Source organism: Equus quagga, chromosome 13, assembly GCF_021613505.1.
Source record: "Equus quagga isolate Etosha38 chromosome 13, UCLA_HA_Equagga_1.0, whole genome shotgun sequence".
Taxonomy (NCBI): Eukaryota; Metazoa; Chordata; class Mammalia; order Perissodactyla; family Equidae; genus Equus; species Equus quagga.
This window is the reverse complement of record NC_060279.1, coordinates 63007204-63033376: the sequence shown is the minus strand read 5'-3', so window position 1 is coordinate 63033376 and position 26173 is coordinate 63007204. Positions and strand designations below refer to the sequence as shown.

General features: G+C 39.1%; 1 protein-coding gene across 1 annotated transcript in view; it reads right to left on the bottom strand.

Annotated features, from left to right (window-relative positions):
* TANGO6 (transport and golgi organization 6 homolog) overlaps positions 1-26173 on the bottom strand; it is a 193719-nt gene that overhangs the window by 160889 nt on the left and 6657 nt on the right. Inside the window, exons 2-7 of the mRNA XM_046683145.1 lie at positions 21084-21724; positions 18972-19088; positions 16381-16522; positions 12111-12247; positions 9068-9230; positions 5760-5842 (exon numbers count right to left, since the gene is read on the bottom strand). Coding sequence (XP_046539101.1) covers positions 5760-5842; positions 9068-9230; positions 12111-12247; positions 16381-16522; positions 18972-19088; positions 21084-21724 — 1283 coding nt within the window. The remainder of the gene's footprint in view (positions 1-5759; positions 5843-9067; positions 9231-12110; positions 12248-16380; positions 16523-18971; positions 19089-21083; positions 21725-26173) is intronic.

Here is a 26173-nt window from a genome sequence, read left to right as displayed (position 1 = left end):
GGTAATGGTTGCACAACACCACCCTGTGAATATACTAAAAACATTGAATTGAATGCTTTAAATGTGTGAATTGTGTGGTATGTGAATAATATCTCAATAAATCTGTTAAAAAGAAAAGAAGACAGAGTAAACCAGAACTGGAAATGCTCCCAAATGCCTCTCTAAAATTAAACACCCTCTTGGTACCCAGTGAGTTGCTGGATCAACTCAACCATCCCAGATGTTTTCTTTATTTCCTGCCTTTGAGCTGTTCTCTATAATTTAGTATTAGCAGAAAGTTAATAAAGACAACACATCCTTTGTTGCTAAATTTTACACAGTGTTTACCATTCTCCTCCAACATACACATTTCCTCTGTTTTCCCACTGCAGCTGAGCTGCCAAAACCTTGCAGAGAGAATAATTACCCTTCTGCAGCCCTTCCTGCTTTCATGACAGTCCCAATACTTGTGCATAATCCAGTGTCTACAGCAAACTAATGTTTTGCTTGCCTCTCCAGGAGGTTTTAAATTCACCAAACTGTTCACTGAACTATGAGGGGTGTTTTTTCCCCCTATTTGGGTGGCAAGAATAGGAGAAATGGCAAGATTTACCACTTCTGTATCTCTCTGTTTTTTAGAGACAAATTCATTTCCAGAGATTGTTTTGCTTTCTTTTTCCTCTAAAAGCAATTTATTAACTTCCAAGGACTACTATGAGGGGTTTGTACCAAAGTTTAGTCATAATTAGTCCTACCTGTACCAGCACTTTCAAGTCTTTCTGACATTCCACATCCAACCATTTAAGAGTTTTTCATCATGGTATTTATTAGATGGGACATGACTGAAGATGATCTTTCTAAAAGTTAGTTGGGCCTTATTCTCTAATTCAGAACATTTGCTTTCTAGACTGTTCTATATAATTTCTTGTCTTCCTATAATCTGAAAAGTCCTTGCCTACCAATATGTAGAACATATTTCTTTTCATAAGGTTCTAAATGAGGCATTTAAAAAAACCCAGGACTATAGTTACTAAGTCACCATGTCATGTTTTGTTGATGAGCAATTTAATTCTATATTTCTGCGCCAGGTCAACCCTGTAAAGGGTATACTCTGTTTTTTTAACAGCAAAATTAAATGAAAAATGGCTTTTCAGTATATTCACAGATTTGCACAGCCATCATCACAATTAATTAATTTTAGGACATTTTATTGCTCCAAAAGAAACTCCACATCATTTTAGTAAAAAGTGAGTGTTATGGACAATGAATTTTGAATTTTTAGGCATGCATCTTATATCTATGAATTTACTAGTATCATACATAAAGCTTAAAACAAAACAAAAGCATCTGCTTTCTTATCTGAAAGAGCATGATTTAAGATTTAGTCTACACCCTCATACACTGCTAGTGGGAATGTAAAATGATACAGACACTCTGGTAAACAAAGCAGCAAAACCTTAAATGCTTAATCATAGAGTTACCATACGATCCAGCAATTCCACTCCTAGTTACATACCCAAGAGAAATGAAAACATATGTACACATAATAACTTGTACACAAATATCCATAGCAGCATTATTCATAACAGCCAAAATGTAGAAACTGCCCAAATATCCATCTAATGATAAATGGATAAACAAAATATGGTATATACCTACAATAGAGTACTTTGCTGTTTGTACTGTCGAATCCACACCAACTCCTAGTGGCCCTGTGTACAGCACAGCAGAACTCTGCCTAGCCTTTTCTGTGCCATCCTCTCATCTGCTCCAATGCTATTCACAGGGTTTTCATGGCCAATTTTTTTTGGAAGTGGGAGGCGAGGTCCTTCTTCCTGGTCTGTCTAGTCTGGAAGCTCCGTTGAAACCTGTCCACTTTGGATGACCCTGCTGTTATCTGAAATTCCAGTGGCATAGCTTTCAGCATCACAGCAACATGAAGCCGCCACAGTATGATGACTGACAGACACGTGGTGTGGTTCCCTGAATGAGTAACTAACCCAGGCAACAGCGGTGAGAGTACCAAATCTTAACCAGTAGACCCCCATGGCTAGCTAACAGAACACTATTCAACAATAAAAAGGAATGAAATTTGGCTTCATGCTACAATGTAGATGAACCTTAAAAGTATCATGCTAAATGAAAGAAGCCAATCACAAAAGACCAAATATTGTATGATTCCATTTATATGCAATATCCAGAATAGGCAAATCTACAGAGACAGCAAGTAGACTAGTGGCTGCCTAGGGCTCGGTGTTGCAGGGAGAGGGGAATGGTGGTGGACGGATTTGGGAGTGAGGTGGGGTTTCTTTTGGAGCAATAAAATGTTCTAAAATTAATTATGATGATGGCTGTACAAATCTGTGAATATACTAAAAAACCATTGACTTGCACATTTTAAATGTGTGAATGTATAGTATGTGAATTACATCTCATAAGCTGTTTAAAAAAAAGATTTACTGTACATCCAAATGCCCATCAACTGATGACAAATTAAAAAAATGTGGTATATTCATACAATGGAACATTACTTAGCAATGAAAACGGACAAAATGTTGACATGCAACAACCTGGATGAACCTCAGAAACATGATGCTAAGAGAGAGAAGCCAGCCACAAAAGAACACATATTGCATGATTCCCTCAGGTGAAATATCCACAAAAGGCAAATCCATAGAGAGAGCAGATTAGGGGTTGCCTGGGGGTGGGAACTGGGAGTGACTGTAGATATGCACAAGGGATGTTTTTGGGGTGATGGAAATGTTCTAAAGCTGTATTATGGTGATGGCTTCACAACTGTGTAAATTAACTAAAAAATCATTGACTCATACCATTAAAACATTATTTTATGATCTGTAAAGTAAACCTCAACAAAGCTGTTTTATAAAAAAAGATTTACTCTATGGGCCGGCCCGGTGCTACAGTGGTTAAGTTCGCACGTTCTACTTCTTGGCAGCCCAGGGTTTGCTGGTTCAGATCCTGAGTGTGGACATGGCAGCACTTGGCATGCCATGCTGTGGTAGGCATCCCACATATAAAGTAGAGGAAGATGGGCATGGATGTTAGCTCAGGGCCAGTCTTCCTCAGTAAAAAGAGGAGGACTGGCAGTAGTTAGCTCAGGGCTAGTCTTCCTCAAAAAAAAAAAAAAGATTTACTCTAAAAAATTTTAAAGCAGCAAATAACCTAATTTTTTAAATGGGCAAAACATACGAATAGGCAATTTACAGAAGAGAAAATATGAATGAACCAAAAACACAAAACGATGCTCAACCTCACTAGTAATAAAAGAACTAACTGCTAATTAAAACCATAATGCACCTAACAGATTGGCAAAAACTCCCTGGAAACAACTCAAATGTCCATCAATAGAAGAATAAATAAATGATGGTAAAGTCATATAATAGAATAACATCTAGCAGTGAAAATGAATGAGTTAAAGTTACATGTATTAAGTGCCATTAAAATAAAATTAAAAATCACACACAACAATGCTACAAGTAGTTTAAGGAATAATAAACACAAATTCAAGATAGTGTTTCCCTTTGGATAGGAGCAAGGGAAATGTGATCGAGGGATGGGTAGATGGAGGATTTTAACTGAATTGATAATGTTTATTTATTTATTTATCTATCTATTTTTGGTGAGAAAGATTGGCTCTGAGCTAACATCTGTTGTCAGTCTTCCTCTTTTTGTTGAGGAAGACTGGCCCTGAGCTAACATTTGTACCCATCTTCCTCTATTTTGTATGGGACATTGCCACAGTGTGGCTTGGTGAGTGGTAGGTCTGCACCCAGGATTCGAACCTGTCAACCCCGGGCTGCTGAAATGGAGCATGCGAACTTAACCACTACGCCACTGGGCTGGCCTCGATAATGTTTAATTTTTTAAGCTGAGTGATGAGTACATGAGTGTTTTACTCTTCATATTTTTTTTTGTATGTTTGAACTATCTCAAAATAAACTAAAATTCACTCTAAAAGGTTTAATTTACTGCCATAGAAAAGAAATGAGAAATGTGGAATATAAAATTTTAATTATTGAGATATAATTCACATGCCATAAAACTTATTCTCTTAAAATGTACAATTCAGTGTTTTTTAGTATACTCATGAGGTTGTATAACCATCACAGCAATCTAATTCCAGATATTTTCCTTACCTCAGCAAGAAACCCCATATCATTAGCAGCTAATCCCAATTCCCCAGCCCCAGCCCTAGCAACCACTAACCTACTTTCTGTCTCTAGGAATTTGCCTATTCTGAACATTTCATATAAATGAAATCATACAATGAGTGGTCTTTTGTTTCTGGCTTTTTAAAATTAAAAAACTATAATTTTTAAGTGTTTATCCATGTTGTGGCATGTAGCCACCATTCTTCATTCCTTTTATGGCTGAAAAGTGTTCCATTATATGGATATATCACATTTGTTAATCCATTCATTGGCTGATAGACATTGGGTTGTTTTCACATTTTGGTTATTATGAATAATGCTGCTATGAACATTCGTGTATATGTTTTTGTGTGAACATGTTTTCATTTCTCTTGGGTATATACTTAAGAATGGAATTGCTGGGTCAGATAATAACTCCGTGTTTAACGTTTTGAGGAACTGCCAAACTATTTTTCAAAATGGCTGCACCTTTTCACATGGAATATAATTTTGAAAGTTGTTTCTTAGTGTAATTTTTTTTTTTAATATTTTATTTATTTCCTTTTTCTCCCCAAAGCACTTCAGTACATAGTTATATATTCCTAGCTGTGGGTCCTTCTAGTTGTGGCATGTGGGACGCCGCCTCAGCATGGCTTGATGAGCAGTGCCATGTCTGCGACCAGGATCCAAACCAGAGAAACCCTGGGAGGCTGCAACGAAGTGCGCAAACTTAACCACTCGGCCACGGGGCCGGCCCCATTAGTGTAAACATTTTTAATAGCAAAATATTATTATAAATTTATTGAAGTAAACTGTAGTGTGTGTGTTTGAGGAAGATAGGCCCTGAGCTAACATCCGTTGCCAATCTTACCCTTTTTGCTTGAGGAAGATTGTTGCTGAGCTAACATCTGTGCCAATCTTCCTCTATTTTATGTGGGACGCCACCACAGAGTGGCCTGACAAGCAGTGCTAGGTCCACTCCTGTGATCCGAACCTGTGCACCCAGGGCTGCCAGAGGCGAGCACATGAACTTAGCCACTATGCCACAGGGCTGGCCCCTGAAATAAACTTTAAAGAAGAATATTTAACCCAACTCCATCTGGCCCTAACAGAGTGGACTTCATTTTTGTCTAAAAATTTATAGTTCATATATATTTATAAGATTGTAATCATAGAGAACATATAATTTACATTCTTTTTTTTCATTTTCAGTATATATTTAGGTAGTCATTTGCAGGATTCATTTATTCAGACTTACTTCTCTGTGACGGTGATTACTATCAAAGGGTATAAAGCAGATTCAATATTATCATACACTTTTAGGAAGGGTACAGTATTGCAAATGTCTCTGTCAATTTCTTCAAAAGACATGCTTTCACCAGTGGCACATGCCAATCAGAGAATATAAACTGTTTAACATTGAGTGAATGAGGAAACTGACACTTTAAAAATTTATCAGTTTTTTCACTAACAGCTTATAGTTTCCAATTTTCAAAGTGAAAAGATTTTGGTGGTTTGAAATTTAAGATTAGTATTCCAATTCTTGAAATTCCAATTAAAAAGGCAAAATTATTTTAAAAGACTAAGTGCAAATATTAGCTAAAAACATTAGTGACTCAAATTACCAACCTTAAATACATCCTCAATACATCTACTAAGTTCTTCTTCTGTCACCAAAATGGTCCCAGGCACCATGTCACTCTCTGGAATCTCTAGAGAACAAAACACAGAATTACCCACACTCAGTGTCTCATTGAAAAAAAAATGGTTACCATCGCACAATACAGCATCGTTCAAATACAGTATTTCATGGAATCTACAACGGCATTGATTATAAACATGCATTGTTATTTTATGTATCACTAACAAAGAAAAAAACCACTGCCAAATAACCTATGCAACATTATTACTTAGAATTTTAATTGTAAATTTATTGAATGGAAAAACTGGGGATGAGATTAAATGAAAATGGCAGAGTCAATAGTTGTGTCTAGGTGATTGGTACATAGGAGTTCATTATACTATTCTCTGTAGATGTGTTTGAAAATTTCCCTTTAAACAGCTTTAAAATAGTTTTTTTAAAAAAAGGGTTAAAAGAGCTCTCTTAGATTTATTTAGACATACAGTTTTATAATGTATCATTCTTTATATAAGCTAAACAATTGGGATAAACGGGATAAGAAATTCTTAAAACTTCACATTAAGTGTCCAACACTTGAAACATTTCAATAGCATTACTGATACCCACTTTTGCCGTAATATATTGTCCTCTGTGCCATGAAGACCACCGGTAATGTGACATTTCTTAACAGTCCTCCATTCTACTATTGTCTTCACGATTTCTTTTAAGTCACTGACATCCATTCTACAAGTTTTAATGTTCATTTGTAGGCACAGACAACACCATGATTGCTACCTGGCCAACAATGATTGTGAGATGCATCTTGATATCTGAGTTGTTAAAATGTGAAAAAGATTTACAAAATAAGAGTTTTTTAACGTGAAAAGAATGTGCATCTTGGAATTGATAAAATACAGTAATTCATCACAATCGCCACATAGTCCTAAAAATGTGATACAATATGAAAAACAAAATAAGAAAGCTTATACTTTAGATTGTTTTTCCAGTGTCAATGACAGCGCTATGCAAGACCAGTCATATTCCTAACTAGTCTTTTTTGTTATTAGTAGATTGTATATGCAAAATATGTAGCTGGTGCTACAAATGTAACCTAACACGTGAAGAATGTCTGGCAAATAGATGTCCAATAAATATTCCTTGAATGAAAGAACAAGGTCCAGGACAAAAATAATTGACCCAAATTGGACTGAATCTAGGCCTTCCAAGAACAGTACTCTAGATCAGTGCTCAAACTTGAACACACAACTGAATTACCCGAAGGACCTGTTAAAACACAGATTGTTGGGACCCACACCAGAATTTCTGATTCAGTAGGTCTGGAGTGGAGCCCAAACAGTTGTATTTCTTTTTGTTTTTTTTAAGTTGTGTAATTTTTTTTTTTTTTTGAGGAAGATTAGCCCTGAGCTAACATCTGCTGCCAATCCTCCCCTTTTTCTGCTGAGGAAGCCTGGCCCTGAGCTAACATCCATCTCCATCTTCCTCTACTTTATATGTGGGACGCCCACCACAGCATGGCTTGCCAAGTGGTGCCATGTCCGCACCCAGGATCCGAACCGGCGAACCCCAGGCCACCGAAGCAGAACGTGCAAACTTAACTGCTGAACCACCGGGCCGGCCCCAAACAGTTGTATTTCTAATAAATTCCCAGGTGATGCTGATGCTACTGGTCCTGGGATCACATTCTAAGAACCAGTGCTCCAGATTAGAGGAAATAACCATCAATGATAGATAAGAAAATAAATAGAGTAGTAATGAGGTATAGTCTTAATACATGAAATCAGATATATAAGAATTGCTAGACCCTCATGCTGAAGGTCAACAGAAATAATACTTCAATTTTTGGGCCATTTTTTAAAGAATATACTGATCCTAGACTAGATTTCTATTAAATGTATAAAGAAATTTTAATTATTTACTCAAATATCATGTTTATCATTACTGAATAGTCACAAATTTTACTTCACCAAGGCCCAATCTGATGAAGTTTTACTATGCACAAGAATTAAACTTCTTCCATCCCCACCCATCTCACCCCCACACACACACCCAGAAAAATTTATACTACAAATGATATACAAAGTCTACAAAGAACTAAATTTGGTTTACCCATAACATCAAACTTTTTCTTCATTTTAAATTTAGGAACTACTATCTAAAAAGTAATGCTGAAATGATACTCTGTATCCCAGCATTAAACTCGATAAATGAAAACATACTAAGTGAAGTGGTGAAAATGTCAACATTTTAAAACATTAAAACAGAACTAAAACACACTGGCCAAATCTGGGAAATTCTGAGCACCAAAATGAACGACAGGAATGTTTGGTAACCTATTGATGGAGACTATGAATTATATTGATACTTAATTGTTTTTTAAAAAGGGATGAGGCAGGGAGAAAGAAAAGCTCTTCTTTACAGAAGAATACCAACTAACAAATTAAAACTAACAAAAGAAATAGAAAGTCACCATTTTACTGGCAAGAATCATCAATGGATACTAAACTACAGTATGAAAGACTATTGGGAAAAAGGGTATTCACATAGTCTCAGACTATCATCCCATAGATTACTTATTAATTACAAAGGGAGGAAGGTGTTTTTACAATGGAGAAATCTGGTTGCTACCAGCTTAATCAAATGATCGAATTTAACATTGTTAATAATGGGATAAACTGATAACACGTGCCCCCTGATCTGATGGAAACTGAGAAAAAAATCAACATCCTACGCAGTATTCCTGCCAAAATGTTTAAACCTGGATCTAATTATGAGAAAACAATTAGACAAACAGAAATTGAGGAATATTTTATAAACTGGGCTTTTAAAAAACGTCACAGTGACAGACTAGGGAACTATTCTACAACGAAGGAAACTGAAAAGACATAACACGTAAATGGAATGCATGATTCTTGACTGAATTATAGATTTTTTAAAAAAATAGTTATAAAAGTAGTTCTTGGGACAATTAGAGAAATTTGAATAAAGTCTGTATATTAGATGATGCCTGCAACTAACTCTCAAATGCCTCAGAAAAAAATGTATGTGTGGAAAGAGAGAAAGACAAAGCAAGCATGGCCCAGATGTTAACAGCTGGTCACTCCAGGTGAAGTGTATAGGGGTGGTTCAATGTACGCTTCTTGGAACGTTTGTGAAGTGGATTTTTCAGAATAAACAGTTGGGGGGAAGAAGAGTAAAACTAAAGAAACTGAAATACCACACACTTGAGTCATTTCAATCTGAAACACTGAAGAAGGTCCTTTAGAGGGACACCCAATCACAAGTCTTCTTCCTTTACCTGCTGTATTTAAACATCGATGAAGAGGAGCTAACATTGGCTGAAGCAAATACTTTGCTGCCAACTGTGGGCGTTCTCTTGACATAGTTATAAAGGTAGTGGTAGCAACTCTCTGAAATTGTCGCGCTGTCAATTTATCCTGAAAGTGAAATAAATCCAGAATCTAAAAGAAAAAATACAAGAAGTAAAACACCAGGCTCTTTGCAAGGAGCATTATGTTAGCAAAGAGAAAGAACTAATCTCTTTAAGCCAAAAAATACACTCACTGCAATAACACTGATTCAACAGAATTTTATTTATCTATTTTTTGGTGAGGAAGATTGGCCCAGAGCTAACACCTGTGCCAGTCTTCCTCTACTCTGTATGTGGGATACTGTCACAGCATGGCTTGACGAGTGGTGTATAAGTCTGTGCCCAGGATCTGAACCAGTAAAGCCTGGGCCAGCAAAGTGGAGCACGCAATGCCTCCAGGCTAGCCCCAAGAATTTTTTTTTTTTTTAATCTAAGAATCCAGTATCAAAGGGTGTGAGAACTGAAGATTCAGGCTATGTTTTTACTAAATAATTTTATCAAACTTATAAAAGACATGCTCATTTTAGAAAATGTGGAAAATAAAGATTTAAGAAGAAAATTAAATCTTTCCATGGGCCAGCCCCGTGGCTGAGTGGTTAAGTTTGCATGCTCCAGTGCGGCAGCCCAGGGTTTCGCGGGTTCGGACCCTGGGTGAGGACATGGCACCACTTGTCAGTCGACGTTGAGGCAGCATCCCACATGTCACAACTAGAAGGACCTGCAACTAAGATATACAACTATGTACCAGGGGGGATTTGGGGAGATAAAGCAGAAAAAATAAATAAATAAATCTTCCCAAATCACTGTGAACATTTTTGGTGTATTTTTTCCAATTTGTTTCCATATAATTCTTTTTTCTTTTTATTTGAGACCACATTTAATATTCAGCTTTGTGTATCGCTAAAATCTTCTCATATTGTTATAAATGCCTCAAAAACATTATATTTGGGGCCTGCCCCATGGCTAGGTAGTTGAATTCGCGCGCTTTGCTTTGGCGGCCCAGGGTTTCACCGATTCTGATCCTAGGCACGGACATGGCACCACTCATCAAGCCATGCTGAGGTAGCGTCCCACATGCCACAACTAGAAGGACCCACAACTAAAAATACACAACTATGTACGAAGGGACTTTGGGGAGAAAAAGGAAAAATAAAATCTTTAAAAATATATATATATATTATATTATATTCAAGCTATATGTAAGAATTTATTAAATTATTCCCTAATATCCAGACATTCAGTTTTATTCCCAAAATTTTGCTATTACAAATAGCACCACCAAATGAAATTGGTGGGTCAAGGTATATAAATATATTTAGGGTATGAAGAGCCTGTTGTGTCTGAAATATCCCAGACAGGAGTCTATTTTATTCTCAAAGATAAACATAGCTCTGCAGTGCCTATGAGTGGGTTTATCCTAGCATAAGCAACTGACAGAAAAGTGCATTTCTGTTCCTGACTTAAAAGTGACTCTCTCACTTTTTGCAGACAGGAGAATCTTCTGTCCAAAAACTGCATGTGACCTCTAACACCACCAGAGAGAGACTGGGCAGACCTGAAAGCTATGACTTGATTTTATTCTTTTGTTAAGTATCAAAACTACAGCTACTAGTTTCAGAAAATACTTATTCATCATTGCAAATGCAGACCTTGTCCTGTAAGATGACTTATATTTAGTATTTTTCAACATAAGATCTTTGCATTGCAATATTTTGTTCTCAGGCAGGCCTACCCATGAGAACTCTGAAGATCAGCATGACAACTGAATGACCTTCTTCGGACTGTACTCCAAAAGGCACGTCCTACATCTAAAAGCATGGGGAGTTCTGATTAAGAAAACTCCTTCCACATTTTTCACCCATCAGATTAGCAAAGATAGAAATGTTTTGTAACACACTGCATAGGCAAATGTGGTAAAACAAATATATAAACAATATCAATCCAAAACTTAAATGCACATACCCTTTGAACCAGTAATCTCAATTCTAGGAATTTTTTCTATGGTAATATTTGCACATGTGCAAGATTTATGGATATTAACTATAGCATGGTTTGCAACAGCAAAAGAATGAAAACTACTCAAATGTCCATTAATAGAAGGCTGGTTAAATAAATTATGCTACATTAATATGATGAAATACTATGTACCCATGAAAAAGAATGATGCAGCACATAATGAAATAATCTCCCAGGTACACTGTCAAGTTAAAAAAGCCAAATGAAAACCAGTGTGTGTAGCATGTTATCACTTTTATAAAAATTAGACACACATACATACACATATAAATTATATACAGAAGACACAGAATATCTCTGGAAAATAAACAAGAAGTTGGTAACAGTGACTACTTCTGAGGAACTAGGGAACTGAGAGGGAGATTTACTTTTCTGTTTAGTCTTTTTTGCTTTTAAATCGAGTACTATGTGAATTTATCTTGTTGATTTAATGCCTATTTTAAAAAAACTAATTAAAAACACACAGAAAAGATAAGGAACAAGATGAAACTTTAGTTTTATATTCCAGCTCTGAGAGCAAGCTAGGCTAGTCATTCCTAACAGAGAGGTGTTCTTAAACCTAGCAATCAGATCGGTGTCTTCCACAGGTTTTTATTCACTTATTAAGAAGGCTGCTTGGGGCTGGCCTGGCGGCATAGTGGTTAATTTCACATGCTCCGCTTTGGCGGCCCAGGGTTTGCAGGTTTGGATCCTAGGCATGAACCTACACCCCACTTGTACCACTCATTAAGCCATGCTGTGGCAGCATCCCACATACAAAACAGAGGAAGATGGGCACAGATGTTAGCTCAGGGCCAATCTTCCTCAGCAAAAGGAGGAAGAGAAGGCCCCTCACTAAACAATACATTTAAGTATTATATTGTGCTTTTACCTTAGTATTAGAGGAACATTAAAGTCCTCTTTCTATAAATAAGCAGATAATCTTCAAACAGTCAAAAGAAACAGAATTATTTACCTGGGGGCAGATATCCCTATAGTAATCCTCTGGTGAAAGAGACTGCTGGGGACAAGAAGCCAAAATCTTTGCAATCAAGTCACACTTCTTCCAGTCAGCAGCTGTTGCCTCAGCATCATGTCCACCAGCCGCCCCAGCTGTCAGCAATGGAAAAAGATGTCAAAGATAGTAAAAAACTCAACTAGTTCCTCATATAAGGTCCTTAAAATTTAGAGTAAAAAGTGTTTTTTCTCTACTAAAAATTGTTTATTTCTTCTCTGTAAGATAATCCACCCCTCTGCACTTTCCTTTCAAAGGTTGGTTTCTGGGAAGTTCAGAGAAAAAAGTAGCGCTTAATCATTGTAATGGAATTATTCATATGACTTGAATACCATTTAAATTACCTTAAACCAAAGCTATAGAGTAATAGGGACTAGATTTTCTTTCCACGGTAAATGATAAGAAAACAGGACAAAATATATTCACAATGGCTTCCAGACACTGGACAACAGGCAGCCCAGGATACTGATCCCTGAGAGAAGGGAAGCAAACAAGGCAAGCCCCATGAATAGCCTAGCCTACTACGTAGAGAAAAACCTGAGGCCACAGCACAGCAAAGGGGAGCCCAAACGAAGCCTGGCATCTTGTTGTGCTAAAGGAACATATTCCAGAGTTCAGGGAGGCCAAGGCAGCTAGAATTTTCAGGACAAAATACCAGAGAGGAGGAAGCTACACAAAGAGAGAGCTCCAGAGATCTGGAGTCCTCCCTCAAATCTTTGGTGGAGTAAGATCTGTGTATGTCTGTGAGAAAAAACCCAAGGCTGGAGCAAGAACCACCAGAAAGGAGGAGGGGGTACAATCCCCAGAGTTTATACAGGGCTGGGAATAGTTTGTGTTCCCACTAGAGAGCATGGAAAGGCCTTCTAATAGACAAGGTATCAAGTAGAACCTCAGAAGGCTATTGCCCTAGTAGTGGGGTCAAATTACTTTAGATTAAAGGCTGCTCTACACTCACAGTAACAAGGCTTAAAAGCCAGGATCAAAGGGATCAAACTGATTCCAAGGAAATTAACTGCATCCCAGAACAAAGCCTAACAAATGAATACAACAGAATCTAACACCCAACAATGCAAAGTAAAAATGTCCAGTATCTGGGGCCGGTTCAGTGGTGCAGCGGTTAAGTGCACACATTCCACTTCGGCAGCCCGGGGTTCACCAGTTCAGAGCCCGGGTGCAGACATGGCACCGCTTGGCAAGCCATGCTGTGGTAGGCGTCCCACATATAAAGTAGAGGAAGATGGGCAGGGATGTTAGCTCAGGGCCAGTCTTCCTCAGCAAAAAGAGGAGGATTGGCAGCAGATGTTAGCTTAGGGCTAATTTTCCTCAAAAAAGAAAAAATGTCCAGTATCCATTCAAAAATTACCAGGCATACGCATATAATGTAATATTATTCAGTCATAAAAAGGAATAAGGACAGATTCATGCCACAACATGGATAAACCTAAAAAACATGCTAAGTGAAAGAAGCTAAACACTAAAGACCACATATCGTATGACTCCATTTGGATGAAATATCCAGAATAGGCAAATCCATTGACACAGAAAGTAGATGAGTGCTTACAAGGGGTTGGAGGAGGGGAGAATGAGGAGTCATTGCTAATGGGTATGAGGTTTTTTGGGAGGAGATGATGAAAATGTTTTGGAATTAGATATTGGTGAGGGTTGCACAACTTTGTGAATATACTAAAAACCACTAAATGGTACTCTTTAAAAGAATGAATTTTATGGTATGTAAATAACATCTCAATAAAAAGAATTACCAGGCAAGCAAAGAAGCAAGAAAATACGACCCATAATCAGGAGGAAAAATCAACAGAAACAGACTCATAAAAACAGAGATGACAGACTTAGGAGACAAGGACATTAAAACCGCTATTATTGGGGCCGGCCTAGTGGCGCAGTGGTTAAGTGCACACATTCTCCTTCGGCGGCCCGGGGGTCGCCGGTTCGGATCCTGGGTGTGGACATGGCACCGCTTGGCAAGCCATGCTGTGGAAGGCGTCCCACATATAAAGTAGCGGAAGATGGGCACGGATGTTAGATTAGGGCCAGTCTTCCTCAGCATAATAAAACAGGAGGATTGGTGGCAGATGTTAGCTCAGGGCCAATCTTCCTCAAAAAAAATTAAGAAAAAAAATAGGGTTCTAAGTTTCTTACAGCAGCTCTCTAATTTGCATGCCCTTGGGTGAAGTCTAACTCTTCTTTGGAAAAAGAAGATGCAAGGACTTATTTGTATGCGACAACTTCTCATAAGTAACTGATAATTTTTCATTTCATTGGCTCTAAAAGCCACTGCAGGCACAACTGGGGAGGCAATATTACAGCGACTTTAGACCATATTTATCAATGTCTGTGAGCCACACTGACCTCACCTTCATCTGACAGGGCCAATGTACATTTACCACACCAGAAATGGAAAGTCAAGATTGATTCTTCTCTCTCTCTCCTCTCTCTTCACATGTCCAGCCCTTCATTAAGTTCTGGCAACTCCACCCCTTAAATACCTCTCACATTCGTTCATTTCTATTTCCACTGCCACAGCATTGATCCAAGCCACCGTGGCCTCTCAGTTGACTGCCCATTCTTCCCAATACATCCAGACAGATATTTCCAAAATGTAGATTTGATCATGCCTCTCTCCTTAAAACCTTCCAATGGTTTCTCATTGCCCTCAGAATAAAGTTCAAAATCCTGAACTAGGCCTCCAGGCCTCCGTGACGTGGCCTCTCCCGACCCTGCCACCCTCATTTCACACCACTCTCTGCCCTCACGGCTCTACCGTACCAAAATTTCCTCAAAAACACTATGCTCTTTTCTACGCCAGTTCCTTCATACGTGCTATTCTCTTTGCCTACAATAGTCTTCTCTCATTCTTCAACTAGTAAATTCCTACCCAGCCTTCAGGGCTCAGTTTAAATGTCAACTTCATCAAAAAGCCACTAAGTTTATGGTAATTTGTTACAGCAGCAATAGGAAACTAATGTTCATGGGATACAGGAAATAAGGGACTGAACACAAAAGAGAGGCAGAGCACCCATGGGATAAAGGGGAAGGGAGAGCCTGGATGAGAGCCCTGTGGGAGGTAACTAGTCCAGCTTAGAGAAGACTCAGAGACGGGTGTCTCCAAGAAGACAAAACGGATAGATTGTCTGGTGTATCTTAATGTATTAAAAGCAGACTTAAACAACTGGGGGAGAATTTGAGAACAGATTAGTGATAAGGACATAAAAACTAAGCAGACAAATAAAAAAGATAGCTATTAACTCCAAGAAGTACAAAAGTTATAAAAGTAGTCATAGTATACTACACAGCTCAACTGTAAATAATAATTACAGAATTAGAAGAACATAAACACTGAACATGGAGCTAACCAAAATTAAGCTATGACTATTAAGGAGATGGGAAGTATATGTGGGGGAGTGACGCCAGGGTTTTGAAAGAGAGCAACATCCTCTTCCACACGTGCTGAGCAGTTAGTAGACGACTCTCAAACTGAAAAATTAAGAAGGTGCTGTATGTGCCTTGTGGTAGAAATACAGAGGTAAATACTAGAAGAAACCCACTAACAAGTTCCAAATGGTTGCTTCTAGAGATGGGAAATGGAGTGGAATGGTGAAAGGACTGCTGGTTTTCTCTACGAGCCTTATAGACCTATTTGACTCTTTAAACTACGTGCATGTATAATTTTGTTTTAAAAATCAAAAAATATAAATTAAAAACTACTACTACACTTAGCATGATAATTAACTTTTTTCTATTAATGAGGACTTAGAGAAAGTAATTGGGGGACTGAATCTAAAACTTCACTGCAAAGTCTGCATCTCTAAGGTATCTGCAGCTTCAAGGGAACTATTTTGTATTTTAAGTCCTGAGGTGAAGTACTCTTAACACCCTGGTACAAAGCTCTTTTCCACACACAATTTCACATTTTCTTTAGGATTTTACCTAAACTTTCTGTGCAACGTTTTCCTATGATATTATAAATTATCTGAAATAGCTGACAATATTATTCAACAACGTCAGTGGTGTATCACAATTGTTTTAGAAAAATGGTAAGAAAATGAGTTTCTCTGGAAAAGACTCTCAGCAAGGTTTAACCTCGCAGTCTAACCTCCTCAGTCTCCACAAAGGCACAGTTTAGTCTCAGGTTTTAAAGGCAAATGCTAAAGATCAACAATTCACTCTGACTCGAAGGGAAATGGACACCAAAGTAACAGAAACAGTTTCTTACCACCTGCTCCTTCCAAAATGCCCCGGACTACGGCCTGAACACCACTGGGTCTCATCAACCTTTCGGAGAGCAGCTGCCCACACAGACGCCGAAGCCAAGCTGGGGCCCGAGACCTAACTTGTGTCTTCACATCTGTGCAGGCCTAAAAAATAAAGGGAAAGGTCTGAATTGAATGGCAGTGAAATAGATAGGATATGTAGAAATTATTAAAAAAATATATATATATACAGTGAGTCATATTAACAACTAACAGTATGCTACACAGACTTTAGAAGAACATTTTTTCAAAAAAAAAAAAAAAGACCCTCTCCTTTACAAAACCTTCTTCAACATCACTTATAAGAGAAAATAGTGGGGCCGGCCCAGTGGCGCAGCGGCTTGGTGTGCACATTCTGCTTCGGCAGCCCGGGGTTCGCCGGTTTGGATCCCAGGTGTGGACATGGCACCGCTTGGCAGGCCATGTTGTTGTAGGCGTCCCACATGTAAGGTAGAGTAAGATGGGCATGGATGTTAGCTCAGGGCCCACCTTCCTCAGCAAGAAGAGGAGGATTGGCAGCAGATGTTAGCTTAGGGTTAATCTTCATCAAAAAAAATAAAGAAAAAGAAAATAGAAATACAGTAAAACTTCAAGTGAAATTTCAAACTCAGAAATAGACAAACACTTCAGTGAACAAAATATAGATTAGGAGAACACAAAGTTAATAAAACCGATCTCTGAATGCAGTCCTTCCAATCAAATCTCGCTTCTAAAGAAGAATCTATGAACATTACTCACCTCTAGGAGGACAGCTCACAATAGTGAGGGGGCACTCCAGCCCTGCCTCCAAGGTCTTAGCTACTCTCATTCTTTGGGACACGGCAGTTTCAAGAAGGGTTGGGTTCCTAAAGGGCTCCTTTTTGAGAGCTCTGTGGAGCCATCATTAACAACACAGACTTGGTGTCCCTTATTTTGGGCCTAGAATGTGAACTATGTTGCTGTCAATCATTGTATTTAAATATGTGAGCATAAAAATTAGTGACAGAAACATTTTATCCTAACTGGCCCATCCTCTCTCTTTTATTTAATAATTACCATTTATTGAGGGGGTTATGGTGTGCCAAGCACTGTGCTACGTACCTCCCACATAACCTCAAAAGGGAATTACAAGGAAGACGCTGTTACTATTCCTATTTTATGGGTAAGGAAACTGAGGATGGAAAGGTTTACTAATTCATACAACTGCACGCGGGGGTTAAATGCCAGTACGCCTAACGCCAGAGCCTCTGCTTTTTACCACGTTCTCATGATTATAATGCATTTGGTTTAATCTGGCAAACTGTGGACTCATTAGAGAAGTGGAGTGTGAGGCCAGAGGAGCCCAATGGGAACTACAGTAATATTCTGAGCATGAGATGAACATGACTTCAACGAGGAGGTATCTTTGTAGCCAGCTTCAGCTGGTCCTTGTTCCTGACCTACAGCCAATTCCTTTGACCCCTCGCACTTTACTCACCTGGATTCCTAACTAAAATTTAGGTACTAAAAACAAATAGATAATTCCATCTACAGCATCAAATCATTTCAGATAAGATAATTATTTTTAAGGAAAAAAAGAAACTATCTTATGCCTACTAGAATATATACTATCATGTTTTTCAAACAAAGGAGATAAGAATAGTCTCAATAATAGTTCTAATCTTAATTTCTTGACTTCAGATACTCCATTCAAAGAAAAAGATGTCCAAATATTTTTGACAAAAGAATGTATTGTCAAACAGCCAAATTTTAGTTAAAGAAAAAAAAAGATCCAGTTTCAGAATAAATAAAATATATTTTAAATAAAACTGCCATATCCTTGGGAAAAGTGTCCACCATTCCATTAAAAGAAAAATCTTTTTTTTTGTGAGGAAGATTGGCCCTGAGCTAACATCTGTTGCTAATCTTCCTCTTTTTGCTTGAGGAAGATTGTCACTGAGCTAGCATCTGTGCCAATCTTCCTCTATTTTATGTGGGATGCTGCCACAGCATGGCTTGACGAGTGGTGCTAGGTCCATGCCCAGGATCCAAACCTGCAAAGCCCCGACCACAGAAGCAGAGCGCACAAACTGAACCACTATACCACCAGGCTGGCCCACAAAAGAAAAATCTTTTAAAATCATCCTGAGCCAGCCCTGATGGCTTAGTGATTAAAGTTTGGTGCTCACCACTTTGACAGCCCAGGTTCACTTGCCAGTCTCGGAACCACACTACCCATCTGTCATTTGCCATGCTGTAGTGGCAGCTCACATAGAAGAACTAGAACCACTCACAACCAGGATATACAACCATATACTGGGGCTTTGGGGAGGGGAAAAAAGAGATTGGCAACAGATGTTAGCTCAGGGCAAATCCTTCCCTGCAAAAAAAGAAAAAAAAAAGGAGGTAGAATTAAAAAAAAAAATTATCCTAAGGGTCAGAGTAACTTGGTTACTCTGCTAGCTTTAAAAATACTATTTAATGATCTAAACGATGAAATAAGATTCAACTAGATTATCAAATTTCCCAGGAGAAGACAGCACACCACACGTCATCATTAATGATTCACCCACAAGAGTCCCCAGGCCTGGAATACCTGAGGTGGTCCTCCCTGGAGGGTAAGTAATTCTCGGACTGCTAATGGTTGATATATTTGATTCAAGATGTCTCTCAAGGCCTCCCTGGACAGGGCTCTTTCCTCTTCGGTTAACACCTAAAAGAAACATGTACCTGGCTTTAGCAGAACATAAACCAGGCAGGCAATAGATGGTAATGTTTCACAATACTGTACAGACACTTGTAGGGGGAGAGAAAGGAAGGCTTCTTTTCCCTCTTGATTCCCTTCCACATGGAGGAAGCTACAATACTGAAACACTCCTGGTCCTCTTTCCATCCCCTCACTCACTTCTAGGCAGATCATCTTATTGACTCATCTCACTGCTGCGTTTGGAATAGACTTACTTATTGGCGAATTTTGGCAGGCACAGCTCAGCTCGTTCCTCTTCTATGTCTTGGGAGCAAGTGCACATTTGTTTCTGCTCTTCCTTGCTGTAGATTTTACAGAGGTATATCCCCTGCCATGGGGCAGAAGCCACTGTAGTTTTCCAGCACTACTTAAAACTGGGTGAGTAGTATGTCTAATTCTAGAATACACTTTTAGGAAGCCCATTCATCTCCATCTTTAAGCTATATCCTCCAACTTTGCATTTATGAGCAACAGAAATGATATTTTGACTTTTCATCTCTCTTACTCTGTTCACTGTCTTTTAATTCATTCAGAACTCGGGCAGCAAAGAGGGGTGCTATTTACTGGGCACTCTTAAGCCTCAAAGTACTGTCCCCCTGTGGTAACTCAGTAGAGCAGTCAAGATCCTGCCCATTACCACTTAGCAAACTGAGGTACAGGTGCTGTCTAGAGCAGCAGCTATTGCTGGAAACTGTCCAGCTTCAAAATGTACACTCTTTGTGTTTCCCCTTCTGTCAACTTCTTCACCTGCCTTCCCACCTCGTCCTTTCTGTGTGTTTCCCTTTTCTTTTCTCTCTCCTACCTGAGACCCCTGGGGAACTGCTTAAACCCAGTAATAGTAATAAGACCTGTCAATTCAGACCCCCAACCCCCCATCTCAGGAAGTGCAGGCAGCAGATACTGACAGAACTGTCAAGATTCACACTCTGTCATACAGAGCACAGTGCTCTGCTCCACACGACACAAATGCACCAGGGGAGCTCATAATTTCGTGTCACTGCTCGGATAGTGGCTTTTAAGCAAATGTTTGTGAACACAGGTAAGAGAGAGATTAGAAAAGACGAACCAACAGAAAAGGAACAAGTTGGAAGGTGACACAGCAGGTGACAGAGAAATGAGGCAGGTGGGCATTATGAAGTCTGGCTGCAATGGCTAAGGAATTACCCTGCATATGAGCTGCACGGACCCTTGATATGTTTATATCTTAACAGCTTCCTCTGGTGAGGCTCCTATGCTGATGCTGGTGGTCCTCTTGTGGGGGAGTAGTGGTCCCTGCTATGTCATACTTGTGAATCTTGTCTCCCAATTAATGTGTGAGCTGTTTGAGAAAAGGACTATGCCTTATGCTTCTGTAACCTCCACGGCACCTTTATAGTCCAGGTACTCAAATCCTTACTGCTTGAGCGTCAGCAAAACTCAGGCACATACCCCTAACCCTACTAATAACAACGAACAGTGACTGAATCACGCCCTGCACCAGGTGCCTTACTGACTTATCTCATTTAATCCTCCCAAGAACTTAATGAAGGAGGGATGACTACTTCAATACTAACATTAGTAGTAATTACTTTTGGATGAGCACTACTGGGGATTGAGATAGCCACTTTAATACATTATCCCTAATCCTCACAACCACCTTCCAAGGCAGGTATTATTATACAAATTTTAAAAAAGAGGAAACAGAGGCTCAAAGAAATAGCCTGCAATAGCTGTTTCACAAAATGACAAGAAGGGACAGGTGAAATGGACTTTCCAGGTGTGCAAAGGACTAGCATCTAATAAATGAAAGCTCCAACCCCCTAAAAAGATTCATTTATCCACTGGATATGCTTTCGTATTCAATAGGAATTCTAGATCTTTCCATCAGCCCTTTTCCAAAGAACTAAGAGTTAGTTGTCTTTTACAACAACCACACACAAATATATACAAATATATTCTCTCTCCCCCTCAGTGTATGTTTACCTCTTCCTCAGGTTTTAGTGGTTTTCTCTTGGTCGGGCAGAATCCCAGTTGGCACAAGCCTGCCGCAATATCCCCAAAATGGCGGCAGAAAATCAAGCTTCCCAGAGATGCGTGCTGAGCAACATTTAGGAGGACCCTGCAGCTGGTGTACAGTCTCCGGGTTGCATCCGGGGCAGCATCAAGACACACCACGTCTTGAACAACGGCCCCAAATTCAGTCCTATATCTCAAAGGGACTCCAACACCAGGCATGAGATAAGGGCAGACACCCAAGGTGACTACAAACTGCAAGACTGACTGCACAGTCTTCTGCTGTGAGATACTAAGTGTATCTGGACTCAGTGCAGGAGCAGCTTCTGGAGTCCTAGGGTTGGATTTGCCCGGATTGAAATCAGCCGCAAGGTGGATCATGGTTTCCTTCAAGCACAACAGCCACAGCAAGATTTGAGAGGTAAAACTCCAGGTGACGTCCACAGAGTTTTGTGGCCATTCTGCCTTATTAGCAATTTCATCCCTCAGGAGTTTCAATGTCTTCCAGTGAGGATCCTTCAGCAATTTGTCCTCCACAGCAGACAGGTTAGATTTTAAAGTAGCCAACAAGACGTCATGTTTTGTGATCTGCAGTGAACTTGAGCCTGATCCTTTGGAAGGAAAAAGAGATTATATACATGGAAATCAAATCATACTTCCCTCTGTGTGGAATGCCTTGCCCACTCCAGTTCATCCCCTGAGGCCTGGCTCAGATGTCCTTGCCTCTGGAAATCCTCCCCAATTATGCCACCCCAGCCTAGGCAGAATTCAAGACCACACTTCCTGCCTTCCCACAGCACTTTGGATATAGTTAGAATAGTGTACCTAACACGTTATACTTCATCTAGTTTGTTCTATTCCCCTTATGTTCTGAGGGCAGAGGCCATGTCTTAGTCATCTTACTGGGCTTAAACTGTAGCCAGAACAGAAATTTTAAAAGTTGAACATTTACCACAGAAGATTCTTTCAGTCAAACTGTTCTAGGTGCCAGGGATAAAGCACTGAACAAAACAAAGTAACCAAGTCCTTCCCTCGTGGGATTTACATTCTAGTGAGGCAAATCACAAAATATAGCTATAGGGTTCAAAGGGATTAATTTAATCACATCCCTCCAAAATATCTATTCTCAATTTTTCCCCAAATTTTCCTAAAATGGTCTTTACTGCCCTCTACTGGTGAAGGAGCTCTTTTTTTTTTTTTTTTTGAGGAAGATTAGACCTGAGCTAACATCTGATGCCAATCCTCCTCTTTTTGCTGAGGAAGACTGGCCCCGAGCTAACATCCATGCCCATCTTCCTCCACTTTATATGTAGGACGCCTGCGACAGCATGGCTTGCCAAGCGGTGCCATGTCTGTACCCGGGATCTGAACCGGCAAACCCCAGGCGGCCAAAGCGGAATGTGCGAAATTAACTGCTGCGCCACCGGGCTGGCCCCATGAAGGAGCTCTTATACACTCTCAGCAGTTGACATCAATGAGGACTCCTTCCTTGAAACACTCTCCTCTCTTGGCTTCTGGGACACCACTCTTTCCTGGTCTTCCTCCTACCTCAAAGGCCATCTCTTCAAGGTCTCCTCTGCTGGCTCCTTTTCCTCTACCAGATATCGAAACGCTCTAGGGCTTGTCCTGAACTCTGCATTCTCTTCCTTGATAATCTTATCCTAGCCCAGGTCTTTAAAAACCACCTAGAAGCTAACAACTCCCAAATTTATATCTCCAGCCCATGTCTACCCTCTAAGTTTCAGAGACACACTTCCAACTGCTACATGAAATCTCCACTTGGATGCTTCTGAGGCATCTCAAATTCAACATATTCATAATGGAATTCTTGATTCTCACCAATACCTCCTGCCCCCTGCTGCAATCCAACCTGGTCACTAACTGGTAACTAATTCTTTTCCTTATCTCCCTATCCAATCCATCACCAAGCCTTGTCTGTGCTGCTTACAAAATGGTTCTCAAATTCATCCATTTTTCGCCATCTACCCACTGCAATCTTTGTCCAAGTCATGATCATCTTTAAACTGAACTATGACAACAGCCTCTTAACTGTTTTCCCTGGTTACACTCCTCCTCTCCCAAAAATCTACATTACGCACACCAGAAAAGGAGACCCTCTCAAGTCTTCAAACAGATTTCTTTTGGTGAAAGTGTGCACACACATTCCTGATATATATATGGCTAAGAGTGGAAATGCTGAGTCATAAGTGCCTCGAAGTCTCAATTTATGTATTATCTGCTCAGAGTGGCCCTTCTTGACAAATCTAAAAGCCATCCCCCACACTAGTAACTCTGTGATAGCATCTAGTATCTCTTCTTCATAATACTTAGCACAATCAATAATTATTTTATTTGTGTTTATTTTCTTTCTTCTCCCCTAGAGTTTAAACTTAATGAGGATTGGCACCATGTCTCTCTTGTAATGCTTTGCAAAGTATATAAAGTAAACACCAAATGAGTTTTTGTTAGTTGATTGTGTAAAAGAATGAATTAATAAAGATCTCCTTAAAACTCCTAGAAGAGGGGCCAGCCCTGTGGCGCAGCAGTTAAGTGCACACGTTCCGCTTTGGCGGCCCAGGGTTCACCAGTTCAGATCCTGGGTGCAGACCTACGCAACACTCAGCAGACCATGCTGTGGCAGGCATCCTATATATAAAGTAGAGGAAGATGGGCATGGATGTTAGCTCAGGGCCAGTCTTCCTCAGCAAAAAGAGGAGGATTGGCAGCAGTTAGCTCAGGGCTAATCTTCCTCAAAAAAAAAAACAACAAAAAACAACTCCTATAAGAAAAACCTTCCCACAGATAAAAACTATCAACTCTGGACAAAATGTAAAAAGCAACTACCTGAAGACATCTGAAGGTGATAAAAGTGAGCAAAAACTGGGAAATGATTGGCATTCGTCAATAGCTAAACACCAGAGATAAAGGGAAAATCTTGAAAGCAGCCAGAAAAATATGACAGTTTACATACAGGGGACCGATGCTATGAATGACTGCGAACTTATCATCACAAATAATGAATCCCAAAAGACAGTAGAAAAACATCTTTAAAGTGGTAACCAGAAAAAAACATCAAAAAACTGCCACCTCAGAATTCTATATCCAGTAAAAATAATCTTCAAAAATGAAAGTAAAATGAAGACATTTTCAGATCGATGAAAACTAAAACAATTGACTGCCAGCAGATCTGCACTACTAAGAAATGCTAAAGGAAGTTCTTCAAGCTGAAGGAAAATAATACCAGATGGAAACTTGGATCTTCAGGAATGAAGAGCATTGGAAATGGTAAAATACATGGGTAAATATAAAAGACTAATTTTTTCCTCTTAATTTCCTTAAATACATATAAGTGGCTAAAGCGAAATTTATAAAATTGTATTATGAGATTTATAACTTTTATAGATAAAGTAAATATGAAAACTACAGCATAAGGTCTAAGCGGGGGGGGGGGGGGGGGGGGGCTGTAAAAGGACCCTTACAGTTGCAAAGTTCTTCCACGTTATGTGAGGTAGTACAATATTCATCCTAAACAGATCGTGAAAAATTAAGGATGCATATTGTAATTCCAGGATGACTACTAAAAATATAATGCAAAAAGAAAGGTTATGGTTATAAAACCATAATAAAATGTTGAAAATATAAATGAATACAAGCAGCAACAGACTTCAAAACTAAAGTTAATACATTTTCTAAGAAACAAATTAGAAAGGATCAAAATATAATTGATGATAACTTAAAGGATATTCAACAGTGCATTATTTATAATAGTGTAAATTTAAAACTCCATGTCCAATAACAGGGGATTGGTTGAGTAAATTATGGTCTACCTGTATCTAACATACTATATGTATGTATAATATTTATTTTGTTTATTATTTATTGTCTCTCCACCAACTAGACCAAAAGCTCCAGGCCAGCCCAATGGCGGAGGGGTTAAGTCTGCATGTTCCACCTTGGCGGCCCAGGGTTCACAGGTTCGGATCCCGGGTGCAGACCTACGCACCGCTTGTCAAGCCATGCTGTGGCAGGTGTCCCACATATAAAGTAGAGGAAGATGGGCACGGATGTTAGCTCAGGGCCAGTCTTCCTCAGCAAAAAGAAGAGGATTGGCGACAGATGTTAGCTCAGGGCTAATCTTCCTCAAAAAAAAAAAAAAACATAAACTAAAACCTCCTTGAGGACAAAGATGTTGCTCTGTTTTGTTCACTACTGTATTCCCTTTGCCTGGAACAAGACCTGTCTGACATGTAATAGCTGTTCAAAATAAGTAGTTGTTGAATGAATGAATAATGGAATACTTGCAGCCATTAAATTATGTTGAATATTATTTAATTACATATTCATTAAATATATTCCACAGTGAACAAAGAGTATGAAACACTATATGAGCAAAGACATGAACAGTGTACAGAAAAAGAAATGTAAATGATGTTTAAACCTAAAAATATGATCAACCCTTCTCATAAGAGAAAAGTAAATTAAACTATACTGAAATAGCACTTCCCATCTATCAACTGGGTAAAACCCCAAAGTTTTATAACACATTATATGGCAAGGTTTTGGGGAAACACACACTCTCATACATTGCTGGTAAGAACTAAAATGATAGTTCCCTAAGGAGAGAAATTTGGGAATATCTAGCAAAATTACATAGGCATTTAACCTTTGCCCCAGAAATCTTTTAGGGATCTATCCTATAGATAGATACACAGGCAAAAAAGCAAAGTGCCATACACATAAGACTATTCACTGTGGTGCTTCTTATATTAACGAAGGACTTGAAATAACCCAAATTCCATTTATAAGAGAACTGATTGAATAAACAATGGTATACCCATATAATGAAATACTTGTAAAAGGGAAAGAGGAAGATTTCTATGTACCACTAAGTAGTGATCTCTAAGACATATTAAATTTAAAAAGGTGTAGGGTCTGGCCCCATGGTTGAGTGGTTAAGTTCGCGCACTCTGCTGCAGGTGGCCCAGTGTTTCGTTGGTTCGAATCCTGGGCACGGACATGGCACTGCTCATCAAACCACGCTGAGGCAGCGTCCCACATGC